Source organism: Erpetoichthys calabaricus, chromosome 1 (assembly GCF_900747795.2).
Source record: "Erpetoichthys calabaricus chromosome 1, fErpCal1.3, whole genome shotgun sequence".
In the NCBI taxonomy this organism is placed as follows: domain Eukaryota; kingdom Metazoa; phylum Chordata; class Cladistia; order Polypteriformes; family Polypteridae; genus Erpetoichthys; species Erpetoichthys calabaricus.
Window position 1 is genome coordinate 213,544,995 of NC_041394.2, and position 21,686 is coordinate 213,566,680.

The 21,686-nt window shown below is 35.6% G+C and overlaps 1 protein-coding gene across 2 annotated transcripts in view; it reads left to right on the forward strand.

Annotated features, from left to right (window-relative positions):
* The window catches only part of nrf1 (nuclear respiratory factor 1), a 138,176-nt gene extending 116,962 nt beyond the window's left edge, over positions 1-21,214 (forward strand). For both annotated transcript variants that reach the window (XM_051923792.1, XM_051923795.1), the window contains exons 10-11: positions 358-482; positions 19,836-21,214. In XM_051923792.1, the coding sequence (XP_051779752.1) occupies positions 358-482; positions 19,836-19,996 (286 nt within the window). In that variant the 3' untranslated portion in view covers positions 19,997-21,214. The remainder of the gene's footprint in view (positions 1-357; positions 483-19,835) is intronic.
* Positions 21,215-21,686: the final 472 nt, after the last annotated feature.

Sequence of the window (21,686 nt, forward strand, 5' to 3'; positions counted from 1 at the left end):
TAGGAAGCTTTGTGTTGATTTTAAAGATGGTTTTATGTAAATTTTTACTAAACATGGTGGGTTACTATAAACATATTTCAAGTTTTCCATTATATTTGTATAGTATAAACAAGTTTGCATGTTATTAGTGTATATTAACTCCTTTCTACCTTTTGTGAGTAAGCTCAAGGTAAGTTTCCCAGTCTTTGTATTTGTATTATTGTCATCATTATAAAAAATATATTAAATTTTTCAGCCCAGTTTTTTTTGTAATGTAAAAGTTTTATAATGCTTATAAGATAACTGAAATCCAATTCCAGTACAAATTTATTTAGTTTGCTTCTTTTTTTTTTTTCTTTTTTTTTTTTTTAAAATTAGTGAAGCTGCCGCCCATGCTGTAGCGACTCTTGCAGAGGCAACCCTACAAGGAGGAGGACAGATTGTGCTTGCTGGAGAGACAGCTGCTGCTGTTGGAGCTCTCACAGGAGTTCAGGATGCCAATGGTACTTCATTTTTTTTAGCAATCATTTTTATTTTCAGTTATTCAAATAGCATATATATTAAGCTAATTTTAAGTGTCATTCTCCATTATAATATAATTCAAATTTTAATTCTTATTACATTTTCTTGATGTTATAAATCTGAATGTTTCATTTGCTGTAGTTTCTGTTAAAAACAAGGTATTTTTATCCTAGAGCTTTTTAGGCCATTCCTCTTTTATAGTTAAAATATGTTTTAATAAGTTGGAAAATAATAGTTAATGATTTACTGATGTGGGGCTGCTTTCAAAGTATGTTAGGGCTGTGGGTAATCCTTTAAATTCTTGTTCCAAATAAAAAACTTCAATATACACTTTTTGACATTTCAGATAAATGTAAAAAATTAAGCCTAAAAATTATTAGAAATGTACAGTATTTATATGTGATTAAGTCAGAATCTGTAAAAATAAGTAATTTTGTTACTCTTTGATACTTTATATAATGAAGATTTGGAAGAAAGCTGAACAATAGTATTTAACGCTCTGTTTAAGTCTCATATTGTTTTAGCAGGAAATGTTTTGAAAAGTAATATGATTTGAATTGGTGTAGCAGTGAGCTCACATTCATGTCACTTTACGGATTTTCTTAATATCTGACAAGTATAGTAAAGATTTATTTATCTGGTATTTTGATAGAAGCAGAAATAACTCTTATTTGCAACAAGTAACTTGAGCATGCTTAACTTAATTGTTCATATGTCCTATTTTTGAGGTAGTATATACTATAAATATTAAATTAATGACCAAAAATGTATTTTTTTTTCAATCTTTCGGTTATTTAAAAAATATGTGTAACTTTTATAATTCTGACTGATGAGAAGTAAGAAACATAAAAGAAGAAAAATGTCACACATAAATTTAAAAATGTTCAAAAATATCTAACTGTAACAACATAAATACATGCAAATATCATTTTCTTCAAACTGCGTTTTTTTGCATATTATACAACATGCTCAATATTTTTATCATACTTAAAATGTCACTTAAATATAATGTGTGGTTTATGAAATCTGTGATTAAAAAAAAAAAGCTTTTGTATTTAAAAGATTTTTATCACATTTCTGAAATTAATTAATGTACTTTATATGATGAATAAATGCTTGTTCAATGTTTATTTTACCAGAATTATGTGTAAAAAACTGTTGCACATATGTAGGCTTTATTTAAGAATCAGAACAAAATAACGAAGTAAAACTGAAAAGCTGTTCTTTGTGAAAATATTCTTGACAATGTTACATTTAGTTCATGTTTAACAAAAGTATAACAAAATATAATTCTTAAAAATAATGGGATATATACATAAAACAAAAGATATACTACTTTCTCCTAGGAAAAAAGTTTAAATAGATAATTCTGAATATAAGGCGTTTTTGCTTTCCAGCCTAACACTGGCTTGTTAATATTTAGCTATAAAATCTGAAACGACTTCATGTTGCAGCAATAGAATTGGAAGCCCTGTAATATCTATTACTACAGCACATCCTGCATTTTATAAGTGCTCACCCCAAGTGATAGTCCCTGTGAGGCATGTTGCCCCTGAGGGTCCCTCCTAAAGAGCTTTGATCCAGTCCATTATCAGTCCATAGACTAATCACTGTGCCAGCTGTCACTGCTGATACTGTACTGGTTTAATCGGGAGGCCGTCTGCACGCCACGTGCACTGAATTAGGAGAATGGGCAGTAGTGAAGAGTATATTTAAAAATTAAAGCTGATTAGCAGGCATTAACACTACATTTAAAAAAGTGGACATCAGGATTCCCTCACCATTAGTGCAATATGTCCACTAGTTTGCTTCCCCTCCCCCATAGAAAAAATGCAGTTATGCAGAATGATTGCCAGTCTGAATAGGTAAAAGCATATAAAAGTTCAAACATTATGTAAGTGCAGTAAAAATATACACCCATTCAGATTTATTTTATTTAAATGAACATGTTTATAGATACACACAGCATATCAGTTCCCATTCACTTAATGAGATCAAAATGTCAGATAATTTGAAGATGTTATACATACTATTTTCATGTATTTTACTGAACAATATGTTTAACATATAAAGAGTAAATGCTTGTGAAAAGATACTTCCAACATCTGCAATATTAAGATTTAGCCAATTTAGCATTTGAGAATCTGTTTGCCTTTTGAAGGATATATTTTAAAAGGCTTTTTTTAGAAGCTTGCATGAAGTGGAATCCCTTGGTAGTTTTAAGTGCTTGGTCCCTGGTTTCAAATTGTCCTTAAACACACACACACACACACACACACACACACACACACACACCCCCGCACTCATAGAAAATATGTTCCTGCCTTATGCCTGATGCAGCTCAGATAGGTTTCTGCCCTCTGCATTCCTGTATTACATACTTAAACTTGCTTAATCTATGTCTGTATATGTGTGTGTGTGTGTGTATATGTGTATATATATATATATATATATATATATATATACACATACTGTATATATATACTGTATATACTGTGTGTATATATATATATATACTGTATATATATATATATACTGTATATATATATATAATATGTGTGTGTGTAGAGATATATAATATATTCATTGCATTCGTAGACTGAGTGTCGACGACCTGAATTGTGTGGCTGGTTACCTACCACGTAACGCTTGTGGTTGGTCTGCCATTCGGCAAACATCCGCCACGGTGTCCTCTTTCAGTTGTGAGATGCAGATCATGGAATGCTGTATAGTTTACTGTCAAATAATGCAAAGAGTACGCGACACGTGTTTCGCCCTCATTTGGGCTCATCAGGCGTACACACTCTACTGCTCCCCTCTCGATGAATGCAATGAATATAATTGCCGAATGGCAGACCAACCACAAGCGTTATCTGGTAGGTAACCACCCACACAATTCAGGTCATCGAGACTGTCTACGAATGCAATGAATGTAATTACTCCAGACCTACAGGCTGTCAAATAAAACGAACCACACGCCGTGGCGCAGCGTAAAGGGGCTTCGTCTCTGACGCTGACGTCCGAGGTTCAATCCCGAAACACGTGTCGCGTACTCTTTGCATTATTTGACAGTAAACCGTGCAATATGTATGTATGTATGTATATACACATACTGTTGATAGATTTTATTTATTTATTATTACTTTACTTTTCGTGTTCCATAGTATATAGCCTATAACACAACATCCTATCACCCTTTTAATTTTACACTGTCTAGTTGATGGCGGTGGTGAGTCCAGCAGGTAGCTTTGTAAATGTATGGTATCTTTTACTTCATATTTATTTTTGAGGGAGGCATGGTGGCACAGTGGTAGTTGTTGCCTCATTGTGAGGAAACCAGTGTTTGTGTCCCAGGTGCTTCATGCATATTTTCACTACATAAAAAACATTAAAAGACATGCAAGTCAGATGGATTGGTGTTGCTTCATTGGCCTGAGTGTGTGTGTGTAGACAAGTATACTGTATAGATCAGTGCTGGCTGCTGCAAATTCATTGGAACCAACTTATATTCTCATGGGTTTGGTTTTTCTGTTTAATTTGGTAGGAGAAGCTTGTACACGCTAAAAAAAGTTACCCAACACACAGGTCACATTCAGCATATGTAACACAAACCACCAGAAATACATGTGCTCATACATTCATGACTTTACCATTACTGCAAGGTTGCAAGCAGTATTAATCCATCCATCCATTTTCCAACCCGCTGAATCCGAACACAGGGTCACGGGGGTCTGCTGGAGCCAATCCCAGCCAACACAGGGCCCAAGGCAGGAAGGCTATGTAAAATTGCACAACATTACCAGCAATATTCAGTTATAGTCTTCATTTGCCAAATCTTAGTAAGTCAGAGACAGTTGGCAGCACACTCTTATTAAGCCAGTCGCATAATGTCATATGCCAAGTGACTTACTCCAGTTAGTGTATGACTTGCTATGATGTTCTCTTTAGTGGTAGGGATGGGTCCTTTGTGCATGAGCGCTGGCAGAAAATTAATGTTCATCCAGAAGTACAGGGTATTCAGTGCTTCGACAAGGATTAAGGAATGTGGGTGTTTTGGACCTCACAAACAGAAGAGAGGCTGGTCTGTCTGATGTCTCATTTTACATACCACAACAGAAGGAAAAAAAATTAACAAAGAGCTAAGACAGGTGCTGAACTTTCCATACCTCTTTACCCTTCATACTCCCTCTGTCATCATATTCATGTCATCTGTTTTCATGCTCCCTCTGTCAGGCAGCACATTATTGCACATTACAGCACATTACTTCTAAAAAAATTTGTATTTTTTATTGAGGATTTGTTCTTTTCTGTGTATTGTATTGTATTGACCCCCTTCTTTTGACACCCACTGCACGCCCAACCTACCTGGAAAGGGGTCTCTCTTTGAACTGCCTTTCCCAAGGTTTCTTCCATTTTTCTCTACTAGGTTTTTTTTGGGAGTTTTTCCTTGTCTTCTTAGAGAGTCAAGGGTGGGGGGCTGTCAAGAGGCAGGGCCTGTTAAAGCCCATTGCGGCACTTCCTGTGTGATTTTGGGCTATACAGAAAAAAAACTGTATTGTATTGTATTGGCTTAAAAAAAATTGGAAGGCACAACTGCTAGAAAGTCGGTACTCCGTCTGTAAATATGACATGGGCATCAATTTCCAATTATTTAAACTGGTGTGGTCCAGCAGTAAGATCAGCAACTGTGGTTGACAAATCTAACATACCCCACAACTAGAAGTCACATAATGTGACATCAGCTTTAGCCTTAGATCTATAAGTATAAAGCAGTAACAGTACTCCATTTGTTTGATACATGTTACATCAAGGGATGTAAGGGATTTGTATACTGGGAGTAAAGGTGTGTTTTATATTTTTTGAACAGGTCTTTATTTTTCTCTCAGTTTGGTCAACACCTTGACATGTCTGGGTGCAGTGTGCTTACAGTCTTTAATGTTTCACACATACAAAATGTCTGCTGGGAATTAGTGATCAAATAAACACGTTTATCTATCTTAAGAAAACAAGTTATTTTACATATGGTCATTTCTGCTTGTGCACCTCACTGTCACTCAATGCAGCACTAATACACTGTGATTTAGTACTGAATGCTTTAGTACTGAATGCTTTGAATTCTTTTTTGTATTAATTGATCTATTTGTATGGAATGATTACAATAAAATTAATAAATAAAATTTAAAAAAAAAAAAAAAAAAGTTTTGCTGATTCAAACCTTGCCTTTGACTCATCATATGACTCTGAGCAAATCGCTTAAAATTCCTTTGTTTTAGCTGTGAAAAATTCATAATCAGTTATGAAATGGGCAGTACATTGATGCAGTGATAGTATTGCTCCCTCGCTGTAAGGTGACCAAGGTTCACATCCTAGGTCCTCCCTGCATGGAGTCTGCATGTTCTCCACTTGTCTGCATGGTTCCTGCCTTGTGTCCTTTGTTATCTGGGATAGGCTTCAGCTACCCAACCCAACTAACCCATCCCCGCCCCCCACCCCCATGACCCTGGTCTGGATTAACTGAGTTAGAAAATTATGACAATTGTTAAATGTTATAATCTTCTGAGTCACTTTGGTTAAAGGCATTGAATAATTATATAATAATAATAGCAATATCCATGATCAATTGCTTTAATGGTAAAAACGTTTTGTTTGTAAAACTCATTTCTATTTGTAGATCATAATTTTCCAAACCCAGAAGCACTGTCTGTATACATACCAATACTGGATAGCTATATTTCTGTTTTGTTATTTACAATCATTTCCATTAATGTTCCTGTGATGTAGTGAAAGTTAAAGGCTTTACATTACATGGTTTTTAGGATCTTCTTTTTTATATAATAGTATATTTATAAGCTTCTGCATTTTAAGAATTTCCCCAACTTTGTAGTAACTGTGTATATTTTTTACAGCTTTGCATATCTAATGATCTTTGTAGACTCCAGGAAAATTGTTGTTTATTCCTGGTGATTTGATTTTACACACCTTGGGTATTGTAGCATTTTGCTGTATATAATCTTCAGATTTCTTAATATAACCTGAATATCCCTTAAAGCTACTAATATATTACTTGCTTCTTATGTTCTTAGTACTGCCTCAATTACTTTCGGGTCTCTAAAGTAGATAGTTATATAATACATTATATTAAAAGTAAATAAACAAAAATAGTTTATAGGCGACATTTGTTTGGAAAAAAAGCTGTTTTCAATATATTTTCTCAGCAAGTCATTTGAACCAAATTGATATTTAATACCCAACTGTGCGATGAGATCTTAATCTTCTTGCAGAGTTGGCTCAGAAGAACAATGGCTTAGTCAGCTCTTTGCATTTGTGTTGATGGCTTCATACAAGTCAGCAAGTGACTCCTTCTGCTCAAAGTACAAATTCAGTCTACTAACACTGGTTTCATATTACAGATTATGACTATATATAGCAGTTTCAGAAATATAGACCTTTAATCAGGAAACTATAACAATGCTTGATGGACTTAGTTCATCAGCAGTTTTTAATGCCTTACTGTCTAATTTTGTTTGAAGTTTATTCAAATTTTGTGATATTTCAGAAACCATAGATAGATAGATAGATAGATAGATAGATAGATAGATAGATAGATAGATAGATAGATACTTTATTAAAAGCATTTACATAGCCATGAATGGGTTTATCAGGTTTCATGGAAGCTTGTTTGATCCCTTTAACACCTATTCTACCAAACGAAATTCCGTTCATCTCACAAAAGATTACAATTTTACATCGTCTCATAGAAGGCAGGAAATTTTTGTCAGTAGTTTATTGAAAGAAATTATCATCTCCAGGCTGAAGGTACTAAAATGGGTCAATATTTGCTATATGATTCATCCTGATATTTTATTGTCAAAGGCCATAATTTATCAACAGTGGAACACACAGTGTTGTAAAGTGGTGTTTACCTTATCAGTGAGATGGGCAACTCAACTCTCTTTTGCAATGAAAAGAAGTCTTGTAGATTTTCCACTTTAACTCTGTCGTGGCTGTTGATCTCAAAGAATTCGGTGGCTTGTCTTATAATTTACTACTCAATGTCAGTCCTCCAGTTTTGCTTTTAGGCTATGCATCTTCTATTATTTAAAGCTACAGTTTTAATATAACTCCTTCACTCCCTGGTTCCCCTCTGTGTGTGTGTGTGTGTGTGTGTGTGTGTGTGTGTGTGTGTGTGTGTGTGTGTATGCATGTATTATATAATATGTGTGTGTGTGTACATCATACTTACAGATGCACGTATAGTGTACCCATGGTCACAATGCTACAAGTCTTGAAATAATTTAGCGGACTGTTGAAAACTTGCAGGATATTAGTTCAGGTAGACCTAGCCTATATATTTTTGTGTTTTCATCAAATAAACAGTATCTTACTAGCTACATAGTTTTTTGTATTTATCATTTTTGGGGTAACATATGCTGAATGGTACCGCTTTCTAAACACTAGCTGAATACAATAATACGTTTTCTCTAACATGTAGAAATGTGGTAATGCTTGATTTTAACATTAAAAGTTATTGCTCATGGTTATCCGTTGCTGATGTTGTCTGGATACAACTCTTCATTTACATCTATTTATTCTCCTTCCATCTTCCAAGCATATTGACATGATCTACTACTGAAGACAACAGTACATTTCTTTTACTGTGAAACGCATAGTGACCTCTCTTTAGCTTGCAACAGCTTGTGCTGTTTTAAAACTGCTTCTCAGGAGACTGCCTTAATCCTCAGGCAACAAACAGCTGGGCTGCAAACCGCCTTCCTGGTCACTCTATTGTAGTGCAATGCTTGCATTATTATTCTAAAGTGAAGTACACACCAGTCTGTATGCCCTTATTACACTGCATTTGGCCATTCTTTTTTATTCTAAAAACTATGTATAAATATAATTGTTGTGATCAGCAACTAGTTCAATTTGAGAATTAAAAGTAGAGAAAAAATGGCAACAAACCAGTAATGTGCTAAAAGCAGAATGTGCGCTTTGATATCAGGAAAGTTGCAAGCCAGCTTATGAAAATATTAATTTAGTCAAACTTTGAAGTAATTTTGAAAGAATAATGTATACGGTACTTCGAACTCTGATGAAAAATGCTGTACTTTTATGCAGTAAATGTCAATTTACTTAACAGTGTTGCTTTGGAAAAAAATGAATTGAGAAACTATGCTGCAGATTACTCCACTGATGTAGGAAGAAAGGTTTTTAATATATTTAAACCTCCTTTCCCCAATACTTTTATCTCATCTCATCTGCAACCTTGTGGCACTACCAATGTGGTGACTACAATTCCGATTAGGCCAGAGTGTGTTGTGGCTGGTGGGAGGATACCTACATCATTCTTAAAGTATAAATATTAGCTCTGGCAAAGGCATTATCTCATCAAATACTACAGCATGTTTTTTTTTTTTCCCCTGAGTCACTTTGGATAACAATTTCATTACTCACTAGATTATATCCATTGTAGGCTCAACATAGAACAGTAGTCAAAGTAAGTGTCACTTTCACCTGTGAAGAGAAGACTTCATGCTACAGGTTTGAACAATTAAGTGGCAGTAAGAAAGCCATTGCTAAAATTGCAAAATAAGAAAAAGGTGGTCAAGAACCACCACCAGTCTCAATATACTTTGTAATTAAAGCATAGAACAAATAAAGAATTTGAGATTTGGATATTGCACAGCTTAACTTCTATGCTTGAAGCTGTTGTCCTGTGGGGTGGCCATCACGTAAGCTGTGTACTTCCAGAAACTTGTCTTTTAATTCTGCTGTGGCTTTTGGGTCTTTTAGACCTGTTCCAGTAAGAGTTTCCTCCAGTTCCTTTTTTTGTTTGTAAGAAACTGTACTCACTGATATCTTGCCTTTATTTGTAATTTATATAAAGGAAAGACCTATATAAAATTTATAATGGTTTGCTTGTCTTCCTTTGTTAATTACCTTTTTTTCTCACCATTTTCATAGCAACATAGAGTACAGTATTGTGCAAATAATGCTTCAGAGTGTTTAGCAACATAGTTTGTTCCAACATTGCTTTTATGTAGACAGAGGGTTTGTAAGTAATCAACAAAAGTTAAAACACATGCAGGAATTGTTTTCATCAACTTTCAAGGCTTAATTAATGTTAATTGCTGCAGAAATTCTTTAAGTTGTTAATTCAGCCTGACAAAGGGCTTTTTGTATAACTCTGGTATTATTTTCCTTTTTTTGGGAAACCTATTTTTTTTTAACATCAGACAGTTAACCACTTACCTTTGTACTGTTACAGGGTATTGTCTGTACTTCAACTGCTTAAATTTCAGTAAAAGCTATAATAATTGGGATGCTCTACAGCTTCTCACTGGTAGTGTATATAGCTTTTTTCTGTCCAATACTGTCCAATTAATAAATAATAATTCAGATTGTTCCTGTGACAAAATGGAGTGTGGAAGGCCAAATGGAATGACAGTATATCTCATGACAGTAAACTATACTGGGACTAATTAACTACAAACCAGAGTGCGTCAAAGTAGAAGATATTATAAGACTAAATGTTAGAAGTTTACTGGTACTGTTTTACCATCATCAAAATACCAGTGAATTTGCAGAGTTTTACAGAAATAACTAAAATCAGTACAGTAGATATGGGGTATATTCCACATCATATGCTAAAATGCAGAAAAATAAATGTTTACACTTTGAAGATTTAAATAAATGTAATGTTGATGTGAGCAAAGCATTAATTGTTTTGCTCGATTCACCTAAACCAGACATGTCAGACACGTGGCCCGCATGACAGATCCTAGTTAGCACTGAACTTGTACAAAATGATTACTATCGTTTTGTGATTGAATCATTCTGCATCTTCAGTGTTACTTATTGACTTTTCTTACTTCTGCCTTCTGACAAAAGTGCATTTTCCCATGGCATTACGGTACTGGAAACATCATCTGCTAGTATAGCCACGAGCCTTGACCAAAGTTAATGAGCCGCAGTGTCACAACTGGAGTGCTAGGCTGCAGCAGCGGGCAGCAGGGGCGGCCTTAGGCATGTACAAACTGTGCACCTGCACAGTGCCGCCAAATCCCAGTGCATCCGGAAAGTATTCACAGCGCATCACTTTTTCCACATTTTGTTATGTTACAGCCTTATTCCAAAATGGATTAAATTCATTTTTTTCCTCAGAATTCTACACACAACACCCCATAATGACAACGTGAAAAAAGTTTACTTGAGGTTTTTGCAAATTTATTAAAAATAAAAACATTGAGAAAGCACATGTACATAAGTATTCACAGCCTTTGCCATGAAGCTCAAAATTGAGCTCAGGTGCATCCTGCTTCCCCTGATCATCCTTGAGATGTTTCTGCAGCTTAATTGGAGTCCACCTGTGGTAAATTCAGTTGATTGGACATGATTTGGGAAGGCACACACCTGTCTATATAAGGTCCCACAGTTGACAGTTCATGTCAGAGCACAAACCAAGCATGAAGTCAAAGGAATTGTCTGTAGACCTCCGAGACAGGATTGTCTCGAGACACAAATCTGGGGAAGGTTACAGAAAAATTTCTGCTGCTTTGAAGGTCCCAATGAGCACAGTGGCCTCCATCATCCGTAAGTAGAAGTAGTTCGAAACCACCAGGACTCTTCCTAGAGCTGGCCGGCCATCTAAACTGAGCGATCGGGAGAGAAGGGCCTTAGTCAGGGAGGTGACCAAGAACCCGATGGTCACTCTGTCAGAGCTCCAGAGGTCCTCTGTGGAGAGAGGAGAACCTTCCAGAAGGACAACCATCTCTGCAGCAATCCACCAATCAGGCCTGTATGGTAGAGTGGCCAGACGGAAGCCACTCCTTAGTAAAAGGCACATGGCAGCCCACCTGGAGTTTGCCAAAAGGCACCTGAAGGACTTTCAGACCATGAGAAAGAAAATTCTCTGGTCTGATGAGACAAAGATTGAACTCTTTGGTGTAAATGCCAGGCGTCACGTTTAGAGGAAACCAGGCACCGCTCATCACCAGGCCAGTACCATCCCCACAGTGAAGCATGGTGGTGGCAGCATCATGCTGTGGGGATGTTTTTCAGTGGCAGGAACTGGGAGACTAGTCAGGATAAAGGGAAAGATGACTGCAGCAATGTACAGAGACATCCTGGATGAAAACCTGCTCCAGAACACTCTTGACTTCAGACTGGGGCGACGGTTCATCTTTCAGCAGGACAACGAGCACACAGCCAAGATATCAAAGGAGTGGCTTCAGGACAACTCTGTGAATGTCCTTGAGTGGCCCAGCCAGAGCCCAGACTTGAATCCGATTGAACATCTCTGGAGATATCTTAAAATGGCTGTGCACCGACACTTCCCATCCAACCTGATGGAGCTTGAGAGGTGCTGCAAAGAGGAATGGGCCAAACTGGCCAAGGATAGGTGTGCCAAGCTTGTTTTTTTCACCTGTATTATTATCATTCTTTAATTTAATATTATTTATTGTATAAGTATGCTGCTGCTGAAGAATGTGAATTTCCCATTGGGATTAATAAAGTATCTATCTATCTATCTATCTATCTATCTATCTATCTATCTATTCAACAAGACTTGAGGCTGTAATTGCTGCCAAAGGTGCATCGACAAAGTATTGAGCAAAGGCTGTGAATACTTATGTACATGTGATTTCTCAGTTTTTTTATTTTTAATAAATTTGCAAAAACCTCAAGTAAACTTTTTCATGTTGTCATTATGGGGTGTTGTGTGTAGAATTCCGAGGAAAAAAATGAATTTAATCCATTTTGGAATAAGGCTGTAACATAACAAAATGTGGAAAAAGTGATGTGCTGTGAATACTTTCCGGATGCACTGTATATTGAATATAAAACAAAGAGAAAATAACGACACAGCTGACGGCAATGTGGCCGAAAAACATTGTGTTTCTTCTTAATTAGTACGCTGTATTTACAAATGTCGCTAGAGTCGGAGCAGTAAGCTATATGTAGTATTATAACGTTTAGCCATAATGAGAATATCATGGTCCGCCACTTGGTTTTCAAGTTACGGACACACCTATATAGAAGCGTGTCATGAGCACGAGGTGGCTATGCAGTGTCTGCAACAGATGTGGCCATCCGCCGTGCATAAGATACCGTATTGACATTGCCAGGCAAAGGGGCCACCAATTCTTTCCCTGCCCAGGGCCGCCACGAGCCTAGAGCCGCCCCTGCTAAGGCTACACTACTGACTGGGCTGCTAAGACTGGCCACTGGGCAGAACTTACCATCACGAGTAGTAATAGCCCGCATATTTTCATGTTTTTTTGCTCTAGTTTCATGTAATTTTGTGACTAGTATTGTAATGAACAGTTAGTGCAGACTACAGCTGAAGATCTGAAGTGGACGCGAGAAGTTGGTGAGTTGTTTATTAACATATTTTTGTGATTTTGAGTTTGTAAAATGATTGTAGGTCAGGTGGCTTTTTGCATATCGGCTTATTTTACAATATAAACTTTGAAGTAAACTTAGTAAAGTAAAATTAGATTTTTGGAGGATTTGTTTTCCAACTTGAATTACTGAGCAGTGAATTCAGTGAGCATTTTCGTGATTTCAGTTCACGCAAACAGGGCATTGCGCTGTTCTCTTACAACGTTGAGAATGCGCCTGAGAATATCCAAATGGAATTGATTGAAGTGCAGTCAGATTCTATTCTGAAGGCAAAATACAATGAAGTTGGTCTGCCAGGCTTGTATGCTTACCTGCCACCCTCGTATGTGCAGATCCGTAAGTTGGCATCAAGAGTACTGTCAATGTTCGGAAGCACTTACCTTTGTGAGCAGTTGTTTTCGTTAATGAAAGTTACCAAAATCCGACATCGCTCAAGACTTACCGTCGAGCACCTTTCATCCCTCATAAAAGTTGCAGCTGCACAAGATTTCAAGCCTGATATTGACGAACTGGTTACTAACAAGAGATGCCAAGTGTCGGTACAAAATAAGTAAATCTCACACTGTAAGGCTCCTATATAAGCAATGAATATAATATAATGAATATAATATAATAAGGACCTAGCTAAGAGACTAAGACTCTAATTCTACACTGTTGTATGGAGACTGTATGGAAATAAATTGCTTTTCTTTAAACTTTAAGTGTTACATTTTTTAAAGTTTTCAGTATTGGAAAGAAAGCTACAGTAACTTTGTGTAATAGTATTTGTTACAGTGCGACCCGCTGACGCACGTATGGCAGTCGAAGCGGCCCACCAATGGTAGTGAGTTTGACATGCCTGACCTAAACAACATATGCACACAAATTTAGCAACACAATTCCAATTACTAAACGTTTAAAAAAATTTCAATTTCTCTTTCTTTTTTTGGCAAGAGATCTCATGAGGGGTAAGCAGCATGGTATTGCTACAGAGTAAGGAAGATGAGTGAGAGGTGTCACGGAATAAAGTTACTGCTTGTCATAGTTTACCTGTAAAATTTAAGCGAAATATCAAGCTGTTGTCTCAAGCACCATAGAAATCTGCAATACTCACATTAAATAATTATTTTATAACCAGTAACACGAACTGTTAAACAATTACCAATAATTGTATAAATTATTAAGTAAAAGGAACCATAATATTGGTAGGTGCCAGCATTTATCTACAGACTGTTTGTGCTTCATACTAACTATCAGGTTGAGTGGCTTCCTGTCTAATCAACTTTTATCTACATAGTGTTTGTTTAACACATTAAGACAGAATTTCTTCACTGCTGCAGCAATGCACCCAAGTCAGTTTAAGGGCGGAGATGGTCCCTATTTAAGAATTAATAGAAAATATGTAAAAAAAAAAAAATGGAAAATACAACCACTTCAGTGAGTTAACATAAGTGCCTTCAACCAGAGAGAGGGCCACATCACAGTATATCTTCTGAAATTAATTGATAATATGTTCAGGCTGAAATATAAAAACAGCATAAAAAAAAAGAAAAGATTTCGATCTTAAAGTGGCTGAGTAAGGGCTGGGATATACTTAACCCTACACAAGGCGTATGCTTGGTGATGCTGCTGCTATGCAAGCAATGTACTGACTGTACAGTGGCAGTGCGAGACATCATCACAGTGAGAAAACCATATCCAGTTTTATAGTGTTGTAAGTTGAGGGAAGAAAGATGTTGAAGATAAAAAATTCTTTGCATTCTGATGCTGTTGCAAAGGTGTAAAAAAGACAGCAACAGCCACACAGAAGATGGTATGTAAGACCTTTAAATGTATTGTATCTTTACAATGGTGAATATGAGACACTTGTATTACCTATCCAGATAATTGATGATGAAAAGCACTATGACTACTTTCGTATATCACCGTTTAAGTTTGAGGATTTGCCTCACTGCCTCAAATCATTCATCAGACATTGAAGCACGCACATTGGTCTTGTTGGAGCTGTCATTTGGCTTGCCAACAAACACTTGCAACAGACAAATCCCCACTTCTTTTCTTGGATAGTTTCCAACTTTGCATGGACATATCTGTCTCGAATTTGCTTCCATTTAATTTTGCATGTATTTCCACATCCATTTTAAAAAAACTGGCTATTTGATGCCTGCTGTTCTAACAGGCATGTCTGTCACTATGTAGATGTTGATAGTGAACAATGCTGGACATCACATACCAAAACTTGAACATACACGCCATCCAAATGTTTTGCTGGTACTGCAGTTTGTGCATGCATTGTGTTAATTTCTGACGACGTGCTCAAAGGATGAATCAGACGAGCACTGGGAACAGGTGGCAGCCATGATGTGTGCACGTAAGCATTCTAAGTTTCAAGTATAAATCCAGCCTATGGTGGATATGTTCTTGTTGGTCATTAGTGATCTGGGATGCACTACAAGATAGGCATATCAACTCTTGAGGCAGGCATTTGTGTTTTCTTTTCCTGTTAGATAGATAGTACTTTGATTTTTATCCTCTAGCTGAATGTAAAAAGCAACATGGAAACTATTACATAAGTATAAGACCAACTACTAATATTAATATAATAATAAATAAGTTAAGTAAGAGTAGGCATTATACCGTCTGATGGTTGTGGGTAAGAAAGAGCCCCAGTAGCATACTGTGCTTGAATAAGCCAGCAGTTAAATGAGTTCCAGTACAATGCATTATGCAGAGGATGGGAAGTGTTAGTCAGGGTGACCTTTCATTTTGCAATAATCTTCTTTTCTGTCACTGGCTCCAGGGAGTCCATGGTCAGTTCTGTAACTAAAACTACAAATGCTTTTAATGTGTTTAAGTAATCAGGAGCAATTTTGTATGAATTTCACAAATGTATGCAGGCATGTAAAGTGTCCTAGTTCCACTTTTCAGTTTGATCACATCTCTTTCGATGCACAGGAAATCCCTTTTATGTTTTTTTAATTGAAGGCTCCACAGTGCACAGTCTGCTATACCAGGTGTACCTGAACCAAAAAAGCCAAATGATTAGTATTAATGAAGCATTCAAGTGCATGTTAAATACAAGCATACATGTAGTAGAACTTAGAATTTTTAAGGTATTTTTTAATGTATAGAATATTTATTTATTTTAATAAATAATTCAAAGCATATTTTTGTGTAATTTGACAGCCTTAGACAATCTCATTATTAATATGGTGTTTGTTTATTGGTAGAAAAATACTGTTTACTGTTTCACTAAGTCTAAACACTAAAATAGTACAAATCTTCTAACCTCACCCCTCAATCCCAGTGAAGCTATCTACTGTGCATGTTCAGAATTCCAGGCTATAGTCTACGCAGTCACTGAGTAATTTATATTTTGAGTAACTGCCTTTCAAAAATTGTTAATGATAACGTACATCTAGCATGGCATATTTTAAATTTGTCATGCAAACAGAATTGCAGTTCAAGTTAAGGTGCTGTCAATTTGAGAAAAAGACTTCAACCACTGAACTACATTCAGATGCAATCTTTTTTTAATACAAAGAACACACACAAAGGTAAAGTCACATATAATTTTGGCCTTTATGTTCATTATCTATGGCATAACTGCATTTGAAATGGAAGAGTAGGTGTAATGAAAGGACCAGTGACTGAACGCTTGCTGGCTTTGGTGAAATTGTTTACTAAGCTCATCTAGAATCTATCTTTTAACACTTCCATTATGTACAATATATATACACAATGTATATTGTCGCAATAACGAGACATCACACAGATAAAGGTTTGGGGCAGCCACCCGTATAATGAGGTATCCTGGCTGCAAAGTCGTAAATGCAAAATATAGAGCACTGATGTGCTTACAACAGAGTCCACAACAAGACTGACACATAGGGGAAGCGGTTAGACTTTTAAAGGGGAAGACAGGAAGTGAGGTCATATGGGTCAGGCTCAGGATCATCTGCCATTGGTTCAAGCCCGGAGGTGACATCACAGGGGCCGGAGCCGGTAAGGTCTTCTTCCATTGGCTCGGTCCCAGAAGTGACGTCATGAGAGCCAGGTGAGTTCTCCCGGGAATGGTCTACAGGCAAGGGAAAAAAAGAATCAGTTGTAGCCTGCAGGATTAGGAAGAGCTGGATTTTTGGGAAGGAGCTGGATGTAAGTGATGCACCATCATAAACCTCTTTCATTGGTAATTTCTTAGCAGGGTTTCCTTTAGCAAATGATTAACACCATGTGTTATGCAAACACCCATATAACTTTTGTAATTTATAATGCTGTTAAATAATGGTTTATTATAACATTATACAGTATTTCATCATTTTGCATCCTTTCCATTCACCAAAATGCAACTTCACCATTTCAAATACTCATTCTAGAAGCCATTTCAATCCAACATAAAAAAGTGTTTGTAATGGTGCATCATGACCTGTTTGAATTAAGATTGAATGTGTTTAATTGTATTTCTTTTATGTTTAAAGTAATAGAATTACAATGGTTTAAGCTGGTCAAATATCAAATGTACTCTGATTCTGTCACTCGTATTCAGTATTCTTTTTGCTTTCCTCTTGACTCTTTCCAAATGTTCAAAATAATGAGTTCACCTTTCACCCAATATTTATTGCTTTATCTTATAAGAAATTAACAGTCTTTTCTGCTGTGAGACCTGAATGTCTCTGTTTTTTAGTGTAAGGTTAATCATAATATATTAGCAAAAATATAAAGCATATGCTTAGAAAATAATTATAATTACAATTGTATCACTAGTCTCTTATAAACTCTCAGGATGGCTCACATGTACATTATAAAAATAAATTTCTTTAAAGTAAGAAACTGGTTAAATATACATATACTTAAAGATAATTAGAAATAACTTACTATACAATACATAGTCAACATCAGGCATGTTGCAAGTTTACAGCTGTTTAGCATAAGGCATATGGGACGCATGTGATCACCTGAGTAGATGAAGTGATTTTTAAATCGATTTAAACAGCATACAGATCATTAATTTTATAAACTCTTTGTTCGCAAAATGGCCAGTGGAATAAGCTGTAGCATGCTATATCCTTAATTATTTATGGAGGCTTTCCAGACTTTTAACACCCATACTTGATTTGATAAAAATAAAAAAATAAAAAAAGACACAATATGTAGGCACACGTTATGAAAATAGATCACACAAATAAGGTTATTAAAGAACAGTAGCCTAGTGTTTTATACAGTGAAATTATAGTAGCTTTATAAATCAAAAATAATTGCAATAGTGGTTTGAAAATTTCCTGATAATTCCATGATTAATTTCCTCAATACAACAGCTTTTTGGTTGTTGCTTTTGCTGTTAGTATTTTAGCTGTTGCTTCCTATAGTTGCTAGGCAATATTTTGGTAGTTTTGTAGGTTAGATATAATATGGTAAATGTGTGAAAAAATATTGAGCGTAGATTCCGTGTAATATGTTAAATAAGCATCCAACCGACACCAACATCCAGCTCCTTCCCACTCCACAAGCTGCAGCAAGGGGTACTTGCAGTTAACCACAACTACCAAAACATCAGCATAACCAATCAAGTGACTAAAAATCTCTAGCACTCTGTCAATTTTCATTTTTACCTCCAGGACCAAGTATAAAGCTTTGAACACCAGAATCCTTGTGTGTGATGCAATTCTTTTTCAAATTTTTATGATTGCTGGAAGACTTGCTTGCCCTGATTTCTAAAGCAGAATATAAAACATACATCAGTACCAATATCTTAAACAGCACTCTCCCAAAGATGTGTACCTGAGGTCCACCATACAAGAATTTGAATACAATTGAAGGTGTGGTGGCATGTGCTGCTTAGACAGAGAATGCAGTCACCACTTCTTGGAGCAAAGCATTAAACAGCCATTTATGTCATACTTTTTGTACACTCTAGTGTGATAGAAAATAGGAGACAAAGGAAATGTTTGTTTTTTCCCTTTCTGAGTCCAGTATATAGTAACAGAATATTTAATATTACTGCCTACTGTTTAGTTGTTCTTTTCAATTTCTCTGAGCATATATTTGTTATATTGCCACTTGTTAGTGTATGCATAAAATATTTTTAATTGTCCTTGCACTGAAAGACAGCAAAGTGTATTTTATTTATATATTTTCTGCCTGTCTGTTAAAGCAGCACGTGAAAATCACCGCACCCATTTCTAGAAAACTATGCAGTTATTTCCTGTGTAGTCTAATACACAGGATATAGACTTATACAATTTTACATTTTCAGTTTTGAAATATGTACAAAAAAAAATAAAAACAGACATCCTCAGTAAAAGTTACTTTTGGACTTTTGCTTCTTTTAACCACAATATCTGCTAAATAAAACTAAAAAAACATGTATTTCTGCCATGACAAGGAGGTCCTAAGTGTCAGATTTATTTTTCTTTATTTTACACATATAATGTACATTTTATTACCTTTCTGAGTGAAGCAGGTAGAACAACTAGTAAAATAATGGACTTTGATTACTTTAGTAAACATTTTTTTAAATCAATTAGTTAAAGTTTTGCTCTCTCACTTTGATCTTTATATTTGAATAGATATTTATTAACAATGAGCAGACGTAGTTTCCCATAGAAATGCATTTGATACAGCTATATAATCAAGTAAAATCTAGAAGCAGATAAAAGCAAATAAAGTTGAATGATAGTTTGGTAGTAAAGAAAAACAGTAATTTCCTGCTTGTTTTGGAGGCTACAGACTAAAAGCAGAAATAGGTTTTTGGATTGAACAAGAGAATATCAGCCTCATGCATGCCGGACAACTTGATTATCCTTTATTCTACTTAAACCTTTTTATAAAACTAAAACAACTTGTGATTCAACAGAGAGAAACAAGTCTGTGATCTGAATTGTAAGGGAGCAATGAGTACAGTAAGATCGTCTCTTTTTTGATCAATTTTCTTTTCTCCTTTTCCATTTTAGGTCTTGTCCAGATACCAGTGAGCATGTATCAGACTGTGGTCACCAGCCTAGCCCAGGGTAACAGACCTGTTCAGGTTGCTATGGCACCAGTCACAACGAGAATAGAGAACAGTGTGACATTGGATGGACAGGCAGTGGAGGTGGTGACTTTGGAACAGTGACCATTGTCCTAAAGATGAACAATGTCTTTTTATTCTCTTCCAAGAAGCTCCAAAATAAACTGGTGCAATCTGACAGAGCGCAGTAGTTTTGGACTGAGGGATGTGGGACTTTGAAAGAGCAAAATAATTTAAAAATGACACCATCATGCTTTGTGTATAAACTGTTATTATTTTATTGACAGTTGGTTCTTTTTCTTGAGTTGTTAAACAATTATGCTCATCTGAAGTTTATTTATTTCTTGCATTCATTTCAGTCTTTATGAATTAAAAACTAGCCAAATGAAGACAGTTCTGGTCAGATAGGTTAATATAAAGACATTCAAATGCCTAAATGTGTGAAATATTTTCTGTGCCCATGGTGCAAACATTATGTCTTTAGATACATGCAAACCCATACACTTGAGAATTTCTCTGTGTATATGCTATGCATGCACACACATGTAGTGTGCATTTAAGAGACGGTGTGAGTGTAGGAATTTCCCAAAAAGCAACGCCCCAGAATAATCATAACATATTTTGCCAATAAGAACGAGCAAGGCACAGCAGTAGCATGTTCAGCACTATTACAAGGTAATAACATTATACACTTAGATTAAAGGGATGAGGCAACCTCTGGACATGTTGTTATTTTATGAAGTTTAACATGATTTCTTGTTTTTATAAATTGATATAAACCAAATCTATGGTCATTCTAGCATGAACGTAAATCTTCAATGGTGCTTAGACAACTATTTATTTATCTCTCATTTTTAGTGTCCCAATCACCTCTGGAAGTCAGTGACTCAGAACTTGCAAATTCCATTCAGGGAAATGTTAGATGGTTCTATTCATGAAGTCCTTGGATTATTTAACGTGTATGGAAATTAATTTACTTGATTCTCTGCACTGATGATTTAAAGTGAGTAGTTCTTCATTGGTGTCCAGTAACATCTTCCTCTCTTGTAAGAATAAAAGTGGCTATAAGCTGTTTTCTCTGGTCATTCAAATTTTTGTGTCTGGATTTATCAGTACGGTCAAATATTAAACATATAAGTTATTGTATGCTTTACCCATACAGTAATATAAAATGATAATGCATTATGTTTTAGTGATTAAGCATGTAATTGCATTTGGCCATTTTGTCTTGAATTGTTTCTTTAGGTGTTTTTATTTTTACCATGGAGAATGTTTGTATCAGACTGCCTTGGCCATCCCTCTTAAAGCAATGGGTCGTGTATATTATATATATATATATATAATATATATATAATTTTTTTTTTTACTCTTGTGATTGATTTAAAAAGTAACTTTTGTTTCACTCTTAGTAAAACACAGAAACCTGTATTTACTGTTTTATAAAATAAAAAGATGTTATTTGTATACATTTCTTTGCCTGTGAAAAAGTGTTTTGCTTATTTAAACACGTTTGCCCTCTAAGGAAAAAAACAGCTATTCAAATGTCAAAAAGGATTAATAATATGGATTTCCTGTATTCACACTAAACAAGGTTGTTCTGAAATGCACCAGAACTACCATCAGAACAGTACAGAAGAAAAGCATGCAGTACATGTAAATATTTCTACAATAAATTGTTACATGAGCAAATGTTGAATTACTGATTTTTCTTCATTTTAACATCTGTATTACTCAAGCGATTCACGTAAGGTTTTGCAAAGCATTTCTTCTACTGTGTGAGTTAAGAGTGTTTTTG